We start from the raw sequence: 21,412 nt of genomic DNA, 5'->3' as shown, positions 1-21,412 counted from the left end.
TCTACATGTAGTCTGAAGGTTTTTTACTTTTATTTATGCATTTATTTGAGACAGGGTCTCATTATATAAATCATGCCATCCCAGAACTAGGTAGCCCAGGCTGACCTTAAGTTTTCAATCATCCTACTTCCCCTCTTAAGTGCTGGGAGTACAGGCATAACACCCCTGTGCCTGACACCTGAAAGTAATTTTATACGGTAATTTTAGTGTGTCTGAGTTTTGGTTATGACCCATTCCATTTGGGATTTTTCAGTGTTGGTGGAAAAGGGTCTTCAAAGGTGTTGGGGACATTGGAATTTTCAGACCAGATAGATGCTCAAGCAGGACAGTTGCACAGCCTTCTAGCTTCATGTCCATAAAGCCTCCCTTGTGCATGCTAATCCCTCCGTGATTGTTTGTCCAGTTTATGGACTAACTCAAATGTTCACAGGGTGACGGGTGTCCTGCCCCGCCCTGCACTAGACCACATACAGCTTGACAGAAGAGCCAACTCCATTTTCGTGACTTATGTTTTATTAGTGAAAGTGTCCATGGGTACAGCCTGGGTGCAAGTAAGACAGTGCGGTCTCAGGACTCAGCCCTCGGAGCAGTGTTTCCTTCTTAGTTCACTTGGTCCTGGTGAATGAACTGTGTGTGTCTGAGGTGTGGCAGCCAGGGAGGGGAAGGGAGTTTTCAAACAAGGGCTTCCTTCCCAAGCTGGAGCAACTGGTTGGTCAGGGAATGATTTGGGAGTGGACTGGGGACAGTGGCACCCATTAGGTAACTTACTCATTTCATGTAAACAGAGTTGATGGTGACTGGGGCTGTTTTCCTAAAACCTGTCTGCACAGGTCCGTACCCCCCCCCTCCCCCCCAGCGCAAGGTCTGGCCTGCATCTTCTTTGATAGCACATCCTAAAACATGAATTCACACCCTTTGTGTGGGCTGTGGGCCGACTGTCGTGAGGGGTGAGGTGATGTCTGCGACTTGAGAATGAATGGAGCCGAACGCTAAGCACAGTCCGCTAGATTCTGCTGCCCTCAGTGTTCTGTTTCCCGCCACGGTGTATAGTTCTGAATTTATTCATTGGCTTTGGTTCCATTGAAGTCTGAGTCCCGAGCGTCCATTTCTTCTTCAGAACCATCTGTGTTTTCAATAACTCTGCGGCCTCCAGCCCTTCTGGAAGGAACAAATGAGGCCTCGTTTCCTCGCCTATGGATTTAAAACAGAAAATACACGTCTTTAGTAAGGAAATCTCCCAGGAGATCGGAAGAAGTGTTTATCAAGGGCTGAGACCAAACACACACTCAGCATGAATGAGTCACAAACAAATTCATGGTGAGTCCCAGCCAGTCTTAAAAGTCTGAATGGTTTTATTTATTCAGTTGGCATGAGATTATTGGCTTTAAATATGTCTGGTTTGGTCATTTCATGACACTTAGGATTCTGCTGTGCCAGAGCATTGGATTGGAAAGAGAAAAAGGACAAGACGGGTGGAGAGTTGCACACACAGGCCTGATAAGAAAATGTGCTGTTTTATCTACAGATTTCTGTCTTGTGGGAATAAAAAGGCATGGTTTTAGGTTTTCAGAATGACTCTAAAAGCAGAGTGGAGTTACACAGAGGACATTCCTTAGTTGAAGGAGGTGACAAAGCACTCTCCCCTGATGTGGGACTCCCTGCCCTCAGATCTACCATGGTGGGGAGATGGTGTCTACCTTGAGTGTGTATTTTCCTCACTCATGCATGATGGGACAAGTGAATGCCCACTGAGTATTTGGAAATTGTTATTCTGAGGTGCACGTTTACTCAGGGCAGGGCGGCCCTGAGTCTTCACAACTGTCCTCAGACTCTGGTCTGGGGCGAGAGGGGCAAGTGGGAAAAAGGGGAAAGGTAAGTGTACTCACAAATACCCTTTGCTATTTCACAAAAGGTTATGTGTGGACTTTCAGTGACGTAACATGTGATCTTGTTGGGCCCCTACCAGCCAGCCCTATTTGACCTGAATTTGAAAACAGGTGCTAACCCATTTTTGTACAGTTAAGAAAGCTGATGTTGGGTAATAAAAGCAACTTGCTGGCCATATGAAGGCTGGAGGGAAAAGCCATGAGGTTGTGCCCACCCAGTGACCCATTCTTTAGTCCAAAAGGATCAGCTCAGACAGGTGACATGCCAGAGGCATAAGCAGGCCCAAAGCTTATTGTCAGCAGGTAGGGGATCTCTCAGTGTGAACCTTTTGGGGTTTCCCAATACAGCAATCAGGAATAAAATCTTCCAAAGTAAGACAGACACCCTGGCCAGCTTCAGGGGCCACTGTAGAAAGGCTACTTCCTTGTTAGAGGATGAACAGCCTGTGCCCGTTTCTTTCCAGTGCTGTGGGTCAGTCAGAGAGAAGCCTGGAGTGCAGTGTGGAGAGGTGACTGTCAGTGGCCCTTTCTTCACACAACTATACTTTACTTCAGAACTAGAACCCACTGGGGCTAGAAACCATGGTTAAGTCTACATCAAGGCTTTAGTTACTTTGTGGTTTTTGGGACAGTCTATATTTGCTGACTCAAAAGGTTTGTCCCTTGATCTCAGAAACAAGTCATACCCTAGTTATCAAGTGTGTCATGGTTCCAGTGCAAGGATCACTACTGGAATAAGTGTTTCCAAATTCTAGACAAAAGGTTGATATCAGCCAGGAAGTGGTGATACATTTCTTTATCCCAACACTTGGGAGGCAGAGGCAGGTGGATCTCTGAGTTTGAGACCAGCCTGGTCTACAGAGTGAGAGCTAATTCCAGGACAGCCAGGGCTACACAGAGAAGCCCTATCTTGGGAAAAATAAAAACAAAAACAGGTTGATACCAATTACCAATCATAGGAAATAGGGGGACCCTGCCAAAGGTTTTCTTAGAGGGTCTCATCCTGGAGAATTGTGGGTATTTCCAGATACTTGGAGTTTAGTCTAGGCCCTGTGAGCAGAACAGGCTTACTTAGAGTGGAAGCTTCTGCTATTTTGCCAAAGTTTTGTCTCCTATTGACTGGAGAAGGCTCTTCTGTTCCCCCTCGTATCCTTGGGGATGCTCTCTGCAAAACCAACCAGCTTTAAGTATTTGGCAACAAGAGCAAAATTAAGTTCTACGAAGAACAGGAAAATACAAGCAAGGGTGTCTTTGGCCTCATTATGGGGGTCTGGGGACTCCATCAAGCCTTTGTTGCCTTCTTACACCAGCCCCCCACACACAAAAAAAAGTACCTAAAATCCCAGAGAAGCAGAGACCCCATGAACTTTAAGTCCATTCCCCTGTCCGTGAACATGTGGGAGCCCATGAGGCCTCAAGAAAGGCCCCTACAGGTATCGTCCAATTCCCACGCTCATGCACTGAAAATGCAGTAAGGATAGCGCCCTGCTTCAAGCCACCTGAAGTCCTGGCATCTTTGCTGTGGCGGGGAGTGCTCATGTCCTTTGGACAGGACAAATTTAACCATGGACTGTGGTTACTGTGGCCCTGTGTTTCTTTTTTTCTGAACCGTGACTCAGGCCAGCCAGATAGAAGCCAGGTCTATTCTCTAGGGGTTGTGCCAAGGGGAAGGCACCTTACCTATTCAAGGAGAGTGCACTGCTGAGCATCCCCACTGCGTGAGCAACCTCAGCAGCTTGTAGCTAAGAACAATTCCGGCAAGGGCTGGGGCTGTAGCTCAGTTAGTAAGTGCTTGTCTACCACGCATGAAGCCCTGGGTTCCATTCTCATTATTACATAACAGCGCGGTGGTGCATGCCTGTGACTGCAGCACTTGAGAGACAGAAACAGGTTTCTAGCTTTAGGTCACCCTTGTCTACATAGTGAGTTCAAGGCCAGACAAGGTTACATGAGACCCTGTCTCAAAACAACAAAAGCAAAAACCAAACAAATGAACAAACAAAACAAATCATGCAGACTTTTAAAATCTAATAGAGATGTGATCAAGGTGTTTTGCCAGAAGTCATGTTTGACAAAATGCCAGAAGGAAGGGCAGTAACTCCAGAGAGGAGGTCTGCTCCTTACACTCATGGTTCTGAACTAATTCAGGCCTTCGCATTTGGGGGATCTCACAGAAATTTGCAAGGACTTGGAAAAAAAGAGGACACAGGGAAGGGGTGCTGGGTACAAGGAATGGGGATAAGGAAGGGGTGCTGGGCACAGACGAATGGAGATAAGGAAGGGGTGCTGGGCACAGGAATGGGGATAAGGAAGGGGTGCTGGGCACAGGAATGGGGATAAGGAAGGGGTGCTGGGCACAGAGGAATAGGGACAACATGACACACAGGAGCTGCAAAGCTGGAGGCACAAGATACCTGGTGGCTCACTGCGAAGTTTCCTGTGGGGGGGGCCCTCTGAAACAGAGAGAGTCCCCAGAAGTTACCATCCACACTTGGGAGGGAGCCAGTTAAGTATGCTAAAGGTACTAACTTCAACTGAATAATGAAAGGTACTTTTAAGTCAACATGAACCAGAGAGCCAGCTTGGTTCTCTGGTTCTGTCCTCCTGAGTCACTTGAGCATTGTACAAAGTAAGAACATCTGAAAAGGTCAGTCTGAAAGGTCAGTGTTGGACCAGATGTCTGTGCAGCGGTGTATGCCGTGTGTGGATGTCATCTATCTTCATGAGCACTGCCTACCTTGTCTTTTCAGACAGGGTTTCACTAACCCAGAGTTCACCAATTGGGCTAGGCTAGCTGGCTGGAAAGTCCCAGGAATCCTGTCTCTGCCTCCCTAGAATTGGGATTACAGAATGTGCCACCAGCCCAGCTTGTTTTATGGGATTGAACTTGGTCCTTGTGCTTGAAAAATAAGCACTTTATCAAGTGAGCCAGTGTCTGAGCTCTGGTCTCTGTTGGCTTTGGCAGCTAAGCGGAAGGTGACTAGCAGCATGGCAAGTGTTTTCAGGCATGTAGGTTATTTATTCGGCCAACACTGCAAAACTTGCTTAGTGATTTCTGATCTGCTGGTGGGGTTTAACAATCTCACACAGCTTTAGGGTGTGAGCTCATGTTTCTGTACACCTAGACTTAGAGAATGTGGTACATACTGGTATAACAAAATGATTTGGTTCTGTCTTGGGTCTGTACTACCACAGGTTAAGTAAGTGGGCAGAACCCACAGAGATGGCCAAATGACCTCAAAGAACCATTAAGCCCAAGAGAGAAGAGACATATCAGTACAGGGACAGATAGCTGAGGTGACTGTCCTCTAGGGCAGAGGGCCCAGTCCCCACTAGGGCACATTCTTTTGGGTCACTGTGGAAACAGCTCTTGTGTACTGAGCCTTCGACACTGGAGCATCTCTTACACCTCTACTAGATTGGAGAAATGGGGAAGGATGGTGTCTAGCCCGTCAAGTAGGAGCCATAACACTCTAATCTTAAGGGACTGGAGGCGCCTTTCAAAACAGATCACTGAAAGTAGAAAGATGAAAAAGGGACCAAGATGGAACCTGGATAGTTCAATGCATGGTAGCTTTGTGATGGAGAGAGAAGGGCAATCGGGGGGTGACCCCTGTGAGGTCCAGGGGAGAGAGTGTATCCAACAAGAGGTCCTGTGACGGTCACTCTTCCCGGGGCTATTTGTGGCCTAACGAAGGCCTTTGATTGATGCTCCCTGCATATCGCATGGGGAAAGGCGTGGCAGAAAAAGCACCCAGTGGAATAACGGAAGGAGAGTGAGCTAGCACCCAGGTGCATGCTGGGGATGCAAAACTGATGAGGGCCAGGTTTAGCAAGGCCTCGGCTCTGCCACATAGATCAGCACAGATGTCAGGGCAGGAATAGGGGAAAGCTGCTGTGTATTTAACTATTACTTCTGTTTTCCAGTTAAGGCAGAAGTGAGGTCATGAACGGATAGTGAGAGTGGAGATGGGAAGTGCACTTGTGGAGGAGATGAACGCGGCTGTCGCATACTCAGAGTGGAAGTAGCAGCGGGGTGTCATACGGTTTGTGTCTTGGCTGTGCAGAAGGTGTTATGCTAGGGCTGGGTTGGGCACTAGTCAAATGAAGCCAGCAAAGCAAGAAAGGGTTACAGGCATAAAGGTGCAGGTGCATAGTTGACCATGGAAAAGAAGCTGGGGCCACTGGGGGTCATGGAAGAAAACATGGAGGGAGCAAAGAGCACAGAGCTAGATACGTAGGATGCCCACAGTGCAGTTAGAGCCTCTCATTACATCCCAGAGTACAAGATCTCCTGGGATATTAAAATCACAGAGAACAGTGGAATGAAGAGAGGTTGGAAGGCCAGAGTGTCCAGAATGACATGGTACAGAGTGGGAGGCAGACTTGAGCAAGAGGACCGAACCCAGCCCCCACAATAGTGTGGGCAGGGCATCTTCATGAGGGGCCACCTGGCAACTTCTGGAGACATTTGTAGCTGTTACGGTGCTGGGTAGGTGGACCTGCTAAACACCTTATAGGCATAGCACAGCCCAACCCTACCCAACATGGCAGTGTGCTGAGGGTGAGAACCTGAGATAGAAGGTTCAAGAAATAAGATAAGAAGTGAGGGTTGATAGTTGTCTACCCTGCAATGAAGGATGGGCTCCAAGAGATGGACTCTTCCTCCACACAGCAGAGGGTGGGACATGTGGGTTAAAGAATAGAAGATGAGTTTCTCAGAGGCCATGTCCTGGGCAGCTCTATGCCTGTCTCAGCGCTGGACTAAGAAAAATGGTGGAGGGAGTTGAGGGTGTTGTTGGGTACAGGGATGCAGGGGAGTGATGCATGGGTGCAGAGCAGGCACTTTAGGCTGCAAACCCCTTTCCCAGCTACCCTCCCCCCAGCTCCTCACCTGAGCTTGCTCTTGAGGGCATTCACCTCTCGGCCCATGGCCTCATTACTCTCAGTGGCCTCATCTAGCTCCCGCTGCAGCTTCCTGCGGTTGGCATTGATGCGCTGGGACTCCTCCTCTGCCTCTTCCAGCTGCCTCTTCAGCTGCTTGACCTTGGCGTTTCCTTTCTCTGCCTGCCAGGGAAAGGATCGTGAGTAAGCAAGGCTGCACATGCGGAGCCCCAAAGCACTGTGAAGCCAGGACCTGAGGAGGGGCCGCAGCTATGGCTACCTGCTCCTTATACTGTTCGGCCATCTTGCGCTCATCCTCCACCTGCAGCAGGACCTCCTTCAGCTTCTTGTCCTTTTGTTTCAGTGACTTGGTAGCTGCCTGTTTCTCTCTGTCATAGGGAGGAAAGGAAATGTAGTTTCAGACTGAGATGGCATCCTTGTGGCTGGCATGTTAACCAGACATAGCATCCCAGCTTCCTCAAGCCCCAAATCAAGAGCCATCCCAAAGATCAGGCAGATGTAGAATAGAGAGAGGTGAGGTATCGAGGCATGCTATAGCACAAATGAACCTCTTTTGAAGAAATGAGGCAGTCACAAAGGGTTTCCATTGATGTGAGATGCCCCACAGGCAAATGTTGGATCCCCAGCAGGACAGGCTGGCAAGGTTGTGGAACGTAACTTAGTTGTGGGCCAAATGGCTTAGCTAGCAGAATGGGTCAACAGAGGCAGGACTCAAAGGTTCAGATCAGACTCTCTGATCCACCAAGATGTAAGAAGCAGGGGCGTCGGTGGCACACGCCTTTAATCCCAGCACTCAGAAGGCAAAGGCAGGCAGATCTCTGTGAGTTCGAGGCCAGCCTGGTCTACAGAACAAGTTCCAGGACAGGCTCCAAAGCTACAGAGAAACCCTGTCTCAAAAAACCGAAGAAAAAAAACCCAAACAACAACAACAAAAAAAACTGTTTAAGGGCCGGGCGGTGGTGGCGCACGCCTTTAATCCCAGCACTCGGGAGGCAGAGGCAGGTGGATCTCTGTGAGTTCGAGGCCAGCCTGGTCTACAAGAGCTAGTGCCAGGACAGGCTCCAAAGCTACAGAGAAACCTTGTCTCGAAAAACTAAAAAAAAAAAAAAAAAAAAAAAAAAAACAAAAAACTGTTTAAGGGGCTGGAGTGATGGCTCAGTGGTCAAGAGCACTGACTGCTCTTTTAGAGGACCTAGGTTCAATTCCCAGCACCCACATGGCAGCTCACAACTGTCTGAAAATCCCGTTGTAGGGGATCTGACACCTTCACACCAATGCACATAAAAAAATAAAGTAATATAAACCATAAAAAATATTAAAAAAAAAAAAAAAGATGTGAGAAGCAGGAGCTGCAGGTGAGCTGACCCCAAACCAAGATGCTCCACAATGCCTTTCTCACATGATGAGCCAAAACAAACCCTTCCCATCTGAAGTTGCTTCTGGCAGGCAGCTTGTCACAACAATGAGAAAAGTGACCAATACATTCCACATAAGCCTTTCCAAAGTAGGTGGTTAAAGTTGGGGGTGGTGGGAAGGAAGGACAAAGAATGTTTTGTTGTTGTGGTCGGGTTTTTTTTTTTTTCCCTGAGGTGAGACAAATGTTCTAAAATTGTGATCGTTCTACACACCTGCAAGTGAACTAAAAACCGCAGAAGTATGTGGATCATCCAGAAAGCTGGTATAAGTGGCTCAGAACCCTTAAAACACTAGGCTGAAAGATACTGTGGTCATAACTAAGCAGGGAAGCCTTCTCGTATCTGTGGGCTGGTGGCTAGACATGTCACTAAGGACGCTCACGTCTGGAGGACTATCACCATCCTAATAACACACAGTACTTGGTGTCTCCATTCTGTCCTCAGTACATCACTGCCGTGTGGCCACCACTAAACCCTATTGTCACTCACCAGAAATGAGCCTCTTAGAGTAAATGATTCCCCGGTGCTCCCTTTTGGTCTCCAGAAAGCTGGGACTGGAACGCCAAATGTCCCATACCTGGCCTCCTGCTCCAGCTGCTCCTCCAGCTGTGCAATCTTAGCCTCCAGTGCTGCGACAGTAGATTTGAGCTTGGCTTTGACAGCGCCCTCTACCTCCTGCAACTTGCTCCGGAGTTCCTTGTTCTGGCGCTCCAACTGCTGCCGTGCACTCTCATTCTTCTGAGCAGCACTGCGCTCTGTGGCCAGCTCATTGCTCAGTTGCTCAGCCTGGAGAAGAGGAATGCCGTGAGTCAGAAAGCATCGAGCTGGGGTGGGTATCAGAGCAAGTCTACTGCCATAGTGTACCTGCATTCTCTCTCTATCCACTCTATTCCTTGTTGCCCCCCCCCACCCCAAGACTCAGCTCAGAAGCCTCCTGTGTCACCTAGACTGAGCCAGGGGCCTTCTGTTCAGTTCCGCCAATGCTCCCTAGCCCAGACACTGATGGACTGCAGGATGGTCCAGGCATGCATCACATAGGGGTGCTCAGGAAGCCTCCACTCCACAGAGGCTCCAAGGACCCTTGGGACTGGGCAAAGAACAGTGAGGGAAAACAGCAACGCCGTTCACCGTGGCCATGTAGTGGAGGGAACTAGATTCGACCCCGCGGGTCTGTTCAGAGATTTCTGAAGAGAGCAGACAGTGCAGGCATGATACTAGTGGACAAGGAATACACTGACTGGCTTTGTGGGTGAACTTGACACAAGTTAGAGTCATCAGAGGAAGCAGCCTCAGGTAAGGAAAAGCCATGAGATCCAGCTATAGGGCATTTTTTCATTTAGTGATCAACTTTGCTCCTGTGTGGGGAATGTGGCCAAGCGGTTTTGCCTCACTGTAGCCCCAAAGTGGTCTGCTATTTTGAGTCTAGTGGCTGAGTGTCCAGTGTATGTGTTTTGTGTAGGGCAGAAGCAGCCACCCAGAACTAAATGGGTAGGGCACCAGACAGGGACAGGTTGCTCACTGAGCCCACTGCGCTAACATAAATGGCCTGAGTTTCCCTCCCTTTCCCCTTACCCTAACCTTAGTATCGCCTACCTGCAAAGTGGCCTTGCGGACCCTGTCACTCATGGCTTCCATGTTGCCCTGTTCTTCCTCCAGCTCCTCCTCCAGCTGCGCAATCCTCGTCTCCAGGCGACGCTTCTCATCCTGCAGTGTATTCCTGAGGGGAATGCAGCTGCCTTGGGGACCCACGGGCCACCCAGTCATAGGACTGTCCCTGGAAAGGTGCTCTCAGGTGGCCCTCATTCTCTAACTTCAAGCTCAGGGTAGTCTGAAGTCATCCAAGATTACCTGTGTCATGGTTTGAATATGAAATGTCCCTCGCTAACTCATGGACTTGTTTACCAACTGGTGGCCTCAGATAAGTGACTAGATCCTGAGGCTCCGGCTTAATAAATGGGTTAATTTCTTGATGGATTCAGAACATGATGGAATTCCTGGATGTTAAGAAGCTGGAAGTGGAGGCTAGTTGGGGTACAGCCTCTTGAACAGGCTCCTGTGCCATGGTGTTCTTCACTAGTCTGAGTCCAGAATCAGCAGAATGGAAGACTTTGGACTGAATCCTCTGAAACCTGAACCAAAATAAGTCCTTTCTCCTTTAAATGGCCTCTTGAATATTTGAGCCACAGCAGAGCAAAATTAGATGCAACCTGCTAGGAAGTGGTGGGCCAGGATTCACACACTGACCAGCACCAGCAAAGCCAGAATGGGGTAGGAACAACGTCTATCTTTGTCCCTGATACTACTCACCCAGAATGAATGAAATGCCACATTCCCAAATCCGTAGGTGGGAAGACCATCAGGTAGAACCTTTCCAAGCCCGGGTCTGACCTGTCAGGGCCCTGGTGAGCACTGGGTTTGCTGTCGCTGAAGTGAGGATCCCAAGGCACACTCTCTTACCCCAGGTCCAATGGCCTCCCCTGCAGCCTTACCTTCCCGACAGGCTGCTAGCCAGTTCCTCAGCCAGTTCTTCCTTTTCCAGGTCAGCTTGCTTGCGAGCTCTCTCAGCTGCTGCCAGGTCCTGAGGCAGGAGAGAGAGGCTCTAGCTACCTTGCTCCCATCATCTGTCCCACACAGCTGAAGTACAGTTCCCCTTCGGAGCCCTTTGTGGGAGGGAAGCCAAGGGAAGGAAATCCGTGCCTAGGCCTGGGGGAGCCGTGCCAGTCCCACACAGCGCCATGCGAGGCTGTTACCAGCAGGGGGAGCCTCTACCTCCTGGAGCTGCATGAGGTCTGCCTCCAGGCTCTTGGCTTTCTTCTCGTTCTCCTTTGAGGTGGCAAAGATTTCATCTCTGGAGGCACGGGCATCGTCCAGCTCTCTCTGGAAGTCCTTCATCTGAGCCTGAATGAGTCAACAGGACAAGCAAGATCCACTTCCACTCACCTGGCTCTCACAAGGATGTTTATCTTTGGGTGCCAACCCCTTGGAATTTCCAGTTTATGTTGGTGAGTCCCTGATGTGTGCTTGGGCCCCAGGCCTCCAAGGGCCGAATCCTCCATGTGAACTGAGGAGAGTGGACAAGAACCAGCAATGGTGCCTCTAGTGGCAGAGTCAGTCACCGGCCTGCCCCTCAGACAGAGGCAGGCTGCTTCCCGAGGTTACCGAACACAGTCCCACCCACCTGCAGTTTCCGAAGCTGCTTGATGGCTTCCTCCCTCCCTTTGATGGCTGAGTCAGCCTGGAGCTCCAGGTCTTTCAGGTCCCCTTCCAGCTTCTTCTTGGCTGCTGCTGCCAGAGCCCTCTGCTTCCGCTCATCTTCCAGTTCTGTTTCATACTCATGCAGCTAAGCCAGGGAGAGAGGTACAGGCTACAGGGATGCCCCCCAGAGCCGGGGCTCACTTGGCTGCTCCCTCAGCTCCCGGGGACTTAGAACAATCCCTGTACGTGGTTTATGTTGCTGGGGGGGAGGGGGATCCACCTACCTCTACCTAGTAGATTTTAGGGGCTGAATTTAGGTCACAAATCTTGGCATCAAGTGGGGTGGAGGATACAGGTGTCCCCAGTCACAGATGAGAGCTGGCTCACCTGCCGCTGTAGCTGCCTCCGCTTCTCCTCATTTTGTTCATCTCGAGCCTGGAGATCTCGTTCAAACTGGCCCTTAAGGGCCTGCATGTTGACCTCCAGCCGCAACTTGGCATCCTCAGTGGCCTGCAGCTCATCCTCCAGCTCCTCCAGCTGGGTTTTCATCTCTTCCATCTGGGTCTCCAAGGCACGTTTGGACTTCTCTAGTTCATGCACCTGGCAGGCAGAGTGGGCAGGGCATTTGCTTAGATGAGACTTCACCCTCACAGAATGGAGGCTCATGATACCAGAGCGGTGGCCCAGGCCACTAGGGTCTGACATGATTCCTGATGGCTTAGCCTTAGCGGCTGTTCCCTGATCTCCTGTGCCCACACCAGACTGATACACCTCACTGAGGCACTAGCTGGTGAGATTCCGCACCACTTACATTCTTGCCCACGTCGTCCTTGGAGCTGACCAGGTCTTCCATCTCAGCTTTGAGCATCTTGTTGGTCCTCTCCAGCTCCTCTTTGGCCTCCAGGGCCTCCTCCAGGGACCGGGCTAGGGACAAAGCTTTTGTTTCCTTCTCCCTGGCCTCCGCTTCAGCTCGGTCCCTCTCATCCGCATACTTGGAAGAGATGTTCTTCTCCTCGGCTAACAACTGAAAGAACAGAAAACTCAGAGGCATCCTCAGTATACCTGAAGCTCACTGAAGCCCAGATATGAAGAAGCCCTGTCACACTGAATGTGCCCAGTGCAAGTGTAAGCCAGTTAAGATAATCTTTCTCACTGCTAGAACAAACCGCCCATTGGGTTAGCACATCTTGGCTCCTGGGGACAAAATAACATTGAATGATGTTTCTGTTGCATGACCACAAGTATATTTCTTACAGAATTAACTCATGTACCATCCTGAAGGTGTATGGTCATGCACATGCTTGGAGAAAAGTCAAAGATGACTCTGTTCCAACTTCACACAACTCTCATCTGATGGAGGAGAGAGCAGTGTGTTACAGACGGTGACACCAAACCCCACAGAATATGGACGGGAAGGCAGTGAGAACCTCTGGCCCTCTAATGAGACTGTGGGTAGTGACTGCTGGGAAAGCAAGAAACCAGGGCGTCCTGCACGAGCTCAGCACAATGAGGTCTGTCAGGGAGCACTGTCCCCTGAACTCCGAGCATTTGGACTTACAGCACAATCTGTAAAAACAACCCCATGTCACATATAAAATCATCTTCTTTTCTCTTTTTGTTTTTTCAAGACAGGGTTTCTCTGTAGCTTTGGAGAACTAGCTCTGTAGACCAGGCTGGACTCGAACGCACAAAGGTCTGCCTGCTTCTGCCTCCTGTGTGCGGGGATTAAAGGCGTGCTCCACCAACGTGCAGCTAAAATCATCTTTAATAAATATAGGTAACACATATTAGAGCTAGTATTTAGGAGTTTGGGTCATAACAGGTGCATTTATCAGAACAATGTGACTGCACACTTAAAGGATGTATGCATTGAAGCATATGTAAATTTACCTAAAGATATAAAATAATAATAATGTTAGTGTTTTGAGACAGTCTTGCTATGTAGCCTAGCCTGGGCTCACCTTAATCTACAATCCTTCTGCTTCATATTCCTGAGAGTCAGAATTTCAGGCCTGTGCTGATGGAGGAAGGTCATTGGTTAAAAAATAAAGAAACTGCTTGGCCCTCATAGGTTAGCACATAGGTAGGTGGAGTAAACAGAACAGAATGCTGGGAGGAAGAGGAAGTGAGCTCAGATGCAGGGCAGCTCCTCTCAGAGCCAAACGCGATGCAACCAGCCGCCAGGTCAGACATGCTGAATCTTTCCCGGTAAGACTGGTGCTACACAAATTATTAGAGATGGGTTGATCGGGATATGAGAATTAGCCAGTAAGGGCTAGAGCTAATGGGCCAAGCAGTGTTTAAAAGAATACAGTTTGTGTGTTGTTATTTCGGGGCATAAGCTAGCCAGGAGACCAGGAGCTGGGGCGGCAGGAACACAGCCCGCAGCTCCTTCAACACTGTGCCACCATGTTTGGCTGCAAAACTACTTTTTAATGTTTTTTTAACATTTATTTACATTTGTTTGTTTATTTGTGTGTGGGGGGAGGGCGCGCACATGTGGGTGCGCACGTGTGCCACAGGATAACCAGAGGACAATTTGTGGAAGCTGGTCTCTCCTTCCACTAAGTAGATTTGATTTTAGGGGCTGAATTTAGGTCATGAATCTTGGCAGCAAGTACTTTACAAGTTGAGCCTGAGTATCTTTTAATATGCAATGTGACATGCTAAGGGAGAAGAGCATAGATGTCTGTGATCTGCTTTAAAATGTACCCAAAATATTAAATATGTTAGTTGTGGTTGATCTTCATTATAAATAACTAGGATAGAGCTAGGTATGGTGGCATACACCTTTAATCTAAGAACCCAGGAGGCAGAGACAGGCAGATGTCTGTGAGTCTAAGGCCAGCCTGGTCTACACTGTGAGTTCCAGGCCAACCAGGGATGCATAGTAAGATCCTCTCCCCCTCTTAGCCCCCCAAAGTAGGTTAAAGGCATGCAGCACAGTATTAATGGATGACTCTGGCAGTGACTACACAATTGCCTTAACTTTCACATAATGAGGCATTTGGGGAAAGTGGGATTGACTAGTATACACTCTGAGGGAAGGGGCTATGCCTCAGTGGATAGAACGTTTGCCTACCATTCAGGAAGTCCTGGGTTCAGTCCTCAGTACTGCATAAAACTGAGTATGGCACACCAGTGACCCCAGAGCTCCAAAGGTAGGGGCAGGAGGATTAGAAGTTCAGAAACTCAAAGTTAAGTATAGCTACATAGTGAGTTCAAGACTAGCCTGGCCAACAGGAGACTGCCTCAAAGAAAGTGGAAATTAAATGACGTGCTCTGGAGAAGAGATGCTTACAACTACTTATAACACACAGCAGTGCTTCTGAGTAGTCACTGAGAGCATGGGATAAATGACCCTCATTTTTTTAGGGCTTGTACCAGCCCTGTGGCTATGTATGTGGACAACTGTTACAGTGTTTGTGCTTAGAAGAATCTCAGTGTTAAGCATTCCGATGTGTTCATGCCCTGACCAAGTGGCCCTCATATGTCATGGTCACCTAAGATGAGACAAGATAGCCTTCCACTGCTTCCAGCAAAGTCCAGATGAGATCAGACTTCCAGTGCCACCACAGTGCCACACAGAAATAACCTCCCCCCACATTCAAGGACAGGGCGGTGAGCTCTTAGACCTACCTGATCAAATTTCTTCTGCTTCTTCTCCAGATTGGATACCAGTTGCCGCTGGTTGTCCAAGTCCACGACCAAGTCATCCAGCTCCTGCTGAAGCCTGTTCTTAGTCTTCTCCAGTTTGTCATAGGCGGCAGCCTTTTCTTCATACTGCTGGTTGAGACCCTCCATCTCCTTCTGCAACCTCTTCTTCCCCTCCTCCATGGCCTCCAGGGTGCTTGCAAAGTCCTGCAGCTTCTTCTTAGAGTCTGAGAGCTGGAATGGCCAAAAGTTGGGCTCTGAGAAGGGAACTTTCTTTCTCCTCACTGAGGAAATCCAACAGCAGAGAGAGCTAGTGAGCAAACAAACCACACAGACCCAGAGGAGAAGAGAGGACCTGGAAGGACCCCAGAGAAGAGGAGTCACAGAGGACCCTGGAGGTGAGGAGAGGAGGAGAGGATACGTGGCAGGCCCCAGCATGATGTCCACACCTGAATGTTCAGGGTGGAGACGTGGCGTTCCAGGTTTTGCTTGGCCTCCGTCTCCTCATCTAGCTGGTCCTGGAGGCTGTTCCTCTCATCTTCCAACTGACGCAGCTTGGTGGACACATTGAGTTTCTGCCGGGTTTCTTCTTGTAGTAGCTCCTACAAGGGAAGGCATGCATGGCGGGTCCAGGGATGCCCCCAAGGAAGTAGGCACTCCAGGTCTCCCAGATGGTACTCACTTGAGTATCTTGAAGCTGGGATCCAAGGGACGCCACATCCTTGGCCAGTTTGATGGCCTTGCCCTCTGCATCATTGAGCATGCTTGTGACACTCTCCACTTCATTCTGAGGGGGTGAGAGACTGGTGAGTTGAAAGTCATAGTCACAGAACAACAAGAGCCCTTCTTACTCAGAGTACATCACACACCTTTGTGGGAAGGGAGCACAGAACCTCTTTGGTAATGGCCATAAAGATAATGGAGGAGCAGTGGGTAGGAGAGAGAGCAGGCCCTACAGTTTCCTCCCCAGTGCTAAGGAGTGAACAAATCAGGACTGACTTTCAACACTGGGACTCTCAGATCTGCAGCTCATCTCTGCCAGCTTTGGTGGGGATTTGGAATCCAATAAGGTGGATCCTAACTGGACCCAGTCAATACAATGGGGCTCTGGTAGGATCTTAGAACTGCAGAGTTCTAGGGCTAGGATTCCCGACTTGTAGCTGATGGGTTCTAGAAGGAGCCACAGAACATGAGGTTTTGACAAGAAGAATTCACACAAGGGAATGCAAGGATGCACCTTGAGGAAGCCAACTTGCTGGCAGCCACAGGGACTTAGGAGGCTGGACAGTCGCAGCCTGGGGATGCTGGCCTCACCTGTAGCTTGTGAACCTTGTCATTGAGCTCAGCCCTGGCACGCTCCCCGTCGCTGCACTTGGATAGCACCTCCTGCAGCTGCACCTCCAGCTTCTTCTTCTTGTGCTCCACCTCCTGCTTTGCTTGGCCCAGGACACGCAGCTCCCCGGCCAGATCCGCATTTTCTTTCTCCAATGTCTGCTTGTTTTTGTCTAGATTTGCCTTGGCCTGCAGAGGGAAGCAGAGAGAGGTGTACTTGTCCTCTCTGTCCCTCTTTCTAGTCCATCTCATCCAAGGGAAGGGGCAAAGGGAGCACAGAACTTCTATAGTGCTTCTGGGATTCCAGTTTCTTAACCCTAACCCCATAACTGCTTTCATATCCTTCAGGCCTGCTCTGTATGGGTTACAAAATTTTAGGACATTTCCCAGGAAAATATGAATTCCCAGTTCTTTTTTATTTTTAACAACTTCATGTTCTATCTTGTGACTGTGGGACTCTTTATTCAGATGGCCACACTTGTCAAAATGTGTTGAAAGGTACATTTAAAGTTGGTGAATTTAAACTGGGTGAGTGATGGTGCACGCCTTTAATCCCAGCACTTGAGAGGCAAAGACAGGTTTGTCTCTGTGAGTTCAAGGCCAGCCTGCTCTACAGAGAGAGTTTGAGGACAGCCAAGGCTACCCGAGAAATCCTGTCTCAAAAAAAAAAAAAAAAAAAAAAACCCAAAATAAAAATTGGTGAGTTTAGCCAGGTGTGGTAACACACACCTGTAATCCCAGCACTTAGGAGGCAAACCCTGGATGTGAGACTAGAGTTATCTAATAAGACCCTGTCTCCAAAGAAGAAACAGAGGGTAGAGAAAGAAAGGAGGGCAGGCCATGGTGGTTTATGCCCGGAATGCCAGCACTCCAACTGAAGCAGGTGGATTATCATGAGTTCCAAGACAGCCTGAGGTACAGAATGAGACCCTATCTAAAAATAAGAAAAGTGTGGGGTGTGGGGAGCTTGTTTACATATTTCAATAATTCTGACTCCCAAAGAGCAAACTAAAGACCTGGTCTTACCTTTCCTCAAGGCAAAAACCAGTCGACGTAGCAGTTGCCTGCTCTGTTAGTGGGGCAGGCCCACTCCACTTGACTCTGACTGCCTGTTATCTATCACAGATTGTCTAATCTCCCTGCTATCTCTGTGATCAATTTATTTTACCGGCCAGCTCCTGTACATATGTGGGTCACCTAAGGAAGTGTTAAAAGCAGGAAACAGGAGGGGGCTTCAGCTAGTGAGGAGGATGCTTTGCAGCTCCTGAGTCCAGGCAAACCACCCGGCTTCTAGATCTCCTACAACATATCTGGGCTGCACAACTTCTTAAGTCTGAGAATCACAAATCTCATAGCTTTTTGGGTTGTAGGATATTTGTATGTGTACATAGAGAAGCACCTTGGGGGATGGCTCAGGCTGAACGTGATTTGCCTACTTCTCACAGACTATGTCCACGTAGCCTAAAGATCTTTATATCAAGTATCTTGGCACACCTGCATTCTGATTATGACCCATCCCATGAGGTCTAGGGTAGAGTTTTTCACTTGTGCACAGAAACTTCTGGGTTTTAGGAACATTTCAAGATTCAAAGTTCTAGACAAGAATAGGTGAAATCAGCCGTCCTGATGTGGTTTCTGGGGTGTTTCCTGAGCACGCACCCTTTTGAACTGCTCCAGCTGCTCCGTGAGTTCCTCCATAGCTTGTGTGTGCTTCTGCCTCATCTCCTGGACCTGGGCCTCATGCGAACGCGTCTCCTCATCCAGGGTCTTCTTCAGCATTGTCACCTCCTGCTCCCTCTTGGCTCTAGGGGAAACGAACACGGTGGATGACAATACTGTGCAAGGGGACAAGAGGTCTCCTGGTACCCAGAGCTGAAGTCCTTCACCGTGTGAGCCAGAGTGACTTGTCTAACCTCGCTAACCTGTAGTGTTGCATTAGCTGTGCAATGGGGAGCATGTTAGTTGCTCGCAGAACCTCTTAAGGCTGGCAGACCAGCATAGAAAATATAAGTAAGAGTATCTCCCTTAAATATTTATCCAGCACTTAGTATGCACTTACTGTATGCCAGGCCCTGAGCTAAGATTTTTTTCCTTGAAGTAGAATTTCACTCACTACGTAGCCTAGGCTGGCCTCAAATTCACAATCCTTCTGCCTCTACTTCTGAGTACTAAGATTATAAGCATGAACCACCAGGCCCAGCTGGACATGATTTTTCTATACACAGCATTTTATTCTCACGGAAACTCTACAAAGCCGTGGTGTCATTTCCCACAGGGTCACAACTACCGTGTGGCAGAGCTACAAGATGAAGCCAGCCTGACCTGGAGTTTTAGCTGCTGCTCTGGGCTTTTCTGCATCTCTAGCCAGGTGGGAGGGAAACAAAAGGTGGGACTAACCTTTGTACACATATAAAACCCTAAGTGTGGGGAATCCCTACTGTAGGACATGCTCATTAAATGAACAGATGTCCTCTGTTCACAGAGACAGAATATTGTCTGGCATATGGTTTGTTTCCTCTATTTACTTGTAGTCAATCTTAAATTAGAGACCAATATAATGAATATTATTTTTAAAATTTAACATAAAACATATATACATGCACACATACAGTGAAAGAAATTACTTAACAACCCTAACTATGGGTGGAACTGGGAGAAATTTCCTTTTGACATCTGCTCTATCATTTTAAAGTTGTTCTTCAATTCTGCACTACTGTTCTCTTGCAGATAAAACTAAGCATACTCATGTTCTAGACACAAACAGGTTTGCTCGGAGCCCACAGCCTCTGGGGCCCAGCCCCGTACCGGAGCTCCTGTTGTGTGGCTGTGCTGTCCAGTGTATCCTCCAGCTCCGTCTTCAGGGCTTCCAGCTCCTCCCCCAGGTCTCGCTTCTGCTTCTCAGCCTTGTTCCTGGCAGCTCGCTCTGAGTCCAAGTCCTCCTGTAGGTCTGAGACATGGCCCTCCAGCTCTCGAATCTTCTTTAGGGCATTGTTTTTCTGGGCAATCTCTTCATCAAGCCTGCCCGGGATGAAGAACCCAGATTAAGACCCCACAGCCAAGGCTATCCAATGCCACCAAAAACTGTTCTGGGGTTGGCTCCTGTGTCTCAAAGTGTAGGAGGCTTAGCTTAAAGAAAGCAGTGTCAATCCATGGGCCTGTTTCCTTCAATGGAAGGAAATGAATGACACCTAATCACCTGAAATGCCACAGTGAAAAGTGGTCCATTAACCTGGTGATTCTTTGCTCTTCTAATAGGAGCCAGCCTCTATCTGAATTCCCCAATATCCTGAGTATCGTTTAGGCCCTGATCCCGCAGTGAATAGAACCCATCCCTATGAAAGAGGCCCCTCGTACTTTACATCCTCAATCAATAAAATCTATCCCTATGCTCATCATAGATCCTTCTGGAGGCCTAGTGCTGAGCTCTGGTCCTGTTGCATGGTAAACATCTCTTTATTTCTAAGACAAAAACTGGCTTATGGAATCCAGGCTGTCCATAAAGCTGTGATCCTCCTGCTCCAGTCTCCTGAGTGTTAGGGTTACATGTATAAATCATCACATTCAGCTTTGCTGTCCAACTTGACTATGATGAATGGGAAGGTCCGGGATGAGGGTTAGGCAGGTGCTCTGATGTGCTTACAGCCCAGTGGCTTCCAAAGAGATCAGGGTCTTTCTGGGGACAGGCTACTGCTCCAGCACAGACTAATACACTGGAGTCACATTTTTCATTAGTTACCCAAGTTCTGCCATGCACTCCAAGTTAGAAAAGAGAGATGAGCCAGGAGACTAATCAAAAAGCCTGGGGTTCGAGCCCCAGCTCTGCCTTTTACAAGCAGTGTGGGCAGGTAGTTGTGTCCTCAGAGAAGTGAGTGTAAGTGTGGTACAATAGTTGTGTCCAAGGGTGCTTCTGGGAATGAACTGAACACACAACACACTACACAGATCATCATTTGCTGCTGCTATATGTGCAGCCTGAAGCCAGTCAAATGCCAGGATAAAGGAAAAGCAGAGGGAGTAGGAGGGCAGGTGACTCAGGCTGTGTGGCCAGAAGCTGGGGGAAGCCGCCTGCACAGAGAGTAGGATGGGGAGGATGAAAGCCTCAGATGACAAATTCTGGGCACCCCAGATGCTGCAATCCCATTGGAGTAGAGGGACAGCAGAGAGGATAAGCTTGGAGGGAAGAGAAGTCAAATGTGAGGTTTAGGGGTAAGAGCATAGTTGAGAAGGCTTACAGGAGACCTGGTCTGAGAAACAACATCCATCCCAAGGGCCTGAAGCCACCTCAAAAACCAGAGGGTCTCTGGACACACACACACACACACACACACACACACACACACACACACCCTGCACCTGGCCAGGGCTGCTTGCAGCTCCTCCTCTTTCTTTGCCAGCTGCATCTTGAGCTCCGCAATCTGCGCCTGCAGGTCCGCGATCTGCTCGTGGTAATCACTGGCCTCACCCTCCAGTTTCCTCTTTAGTTTCTCCAGCTCTTGCCGGCTCTTCTCCTCTTTCTTCAGCTTCACTGCAAGAGAGCCAGGGCCAGGGCTACTTCAGCAGGGGGACGACACCAGGAAGAGGCCTATGCCTTTCTGTCTGGGCTGTAGACATTGCTCATTCCGCCCTAGACCCTTCTCGGGTAAAGGGAGCGTCAAGTTTGGGGAAAGACCTCCCCCCCAGGGTCTCACACAGTGTGGAGCCCAGACAGCATCTCTTTCCCATGATAATCTGTCTTTCTAAAGGTTCCTTTCTGATTTTTCTGGTTTATTAGTTTTTTTAAAGAAATATTTATTTTATCTCTGTGTGTGTGAGTATGAGTGTCTGTGTCCATGTATAGCTCTCTGTGTGTGTGTGTGTGTGTATGGCTGTTCGTGTTCATGTGTGAGTATCTCTGTGTGGGGGTATCTGTGCAAGTGTGTGTGCACCTGTGTGTGAGGCGTTTGGAGGGCAGAAGAGGCTGTTGGAACCCATGTAGCTGGAGTTACAGCATCTGTGAGCCACCTACTGTGGGTCTAGAGCCAAACT

The 21,412-nt window shown here is 48.9% G+C and overlaps 1 protein-coding gene across 4 annotated transcripts in view; it reads right to left on the bottom strand.

Annotated features, from left to right (window-relative positions):
• Positions 1–505: 505 nt before the first annotated feature.
• The window catches only part of Myh11 (myosin heavy chain 11), a 92,712-nt gene continuing 71,805 nt past the window's right edge, over positions 506–21,412 (bottom strand). For 2 of the 4 annotated variants that reach the window (XM_057773733.1, XM_057773734.1), the window contains 18 exons: positions 20,741–20,912; positions 19,193–19,405; positions 18,047–18,191; positions 16,370–16,576; positions 15,738–15,842; positions 15,505–15,657; positions 15,041–15,289; positions 12,213–12,425; positions 11,789–12,001; positions 11,385–11,546; positions 10,976–11,104; positions 10,696–10,784; positions 9,800–9,923; positions 8,784–8,992; positions 7,051–7,159; positions 6,781–6,953; positions 4,301–4,339; positions 1,055–1,191 (listed from right to left, as the gene is read on the bottom strand). In XM_057773733.1, coding sequence (XP_057629716.1) covers positions 4,309–4,339; positions 6,781–6,953; positions 7,051–7,159; positions 8,784–8,992; positions 9,800–9,923; positions 10,696–10,784; positions 10,976–11,104; positions 11,385–11,546; positions 11,789–12,001; positions 12,213–12,425; positions 15,041–15,289; positions 15,505–15,657; positions 15,738–15,842; positions 16,370–16,576; positions 18,047–18,191; positions 19,193–19,405; positions 20,741–20,912 — 2,696 coding nt within the window. In that variant the 3' untranslated portion in view covers positions 1,055–1,191; positions 4,301–4,308. Of the gene's footprint in view, positions 1,192–4,300; positions 4,340–6,780; positions 6,954–7,050; positions 7,160–8,783; positions 8,993–9,799; positions 9,924–10,695; positions 10,785–10,975; positions 11,105–11,384; positions 11,547–11,788; positions 12,002–12,212; positions 12,426–15,040; positions 15,290–15,504; positions 15,658–15,737; positions 15,843–16,369; positions 16,577–18,046; positions 18,192–19,192; positions 19,406–20,740; positions 20,913–21,412 lie in introns of all 4 variants that reach the window. The other 2 variants (XM_057773731.1, XM_057773732.1) reach the window with 1 other exon arrangement.

The sequence above is a fragment of the Chionomys nivalis genome, chromosome 7, assembly GCF_950005125.1.
Source record: "Chionomys nivalis chromosome 7, mChiNiv1.1, whole genome shotgun sequence".
NCBI lineage: Eukaryota > Metazoa > Chordata > Mammalia > Rodentia > Cricetidae > Chionomys > Chionomys nivalis.
The sequence above is the reverse complement of the archived record's forward strand: the minus strand, read 5'-3'. Positions and strand labels throughout refer to the sequence as shown.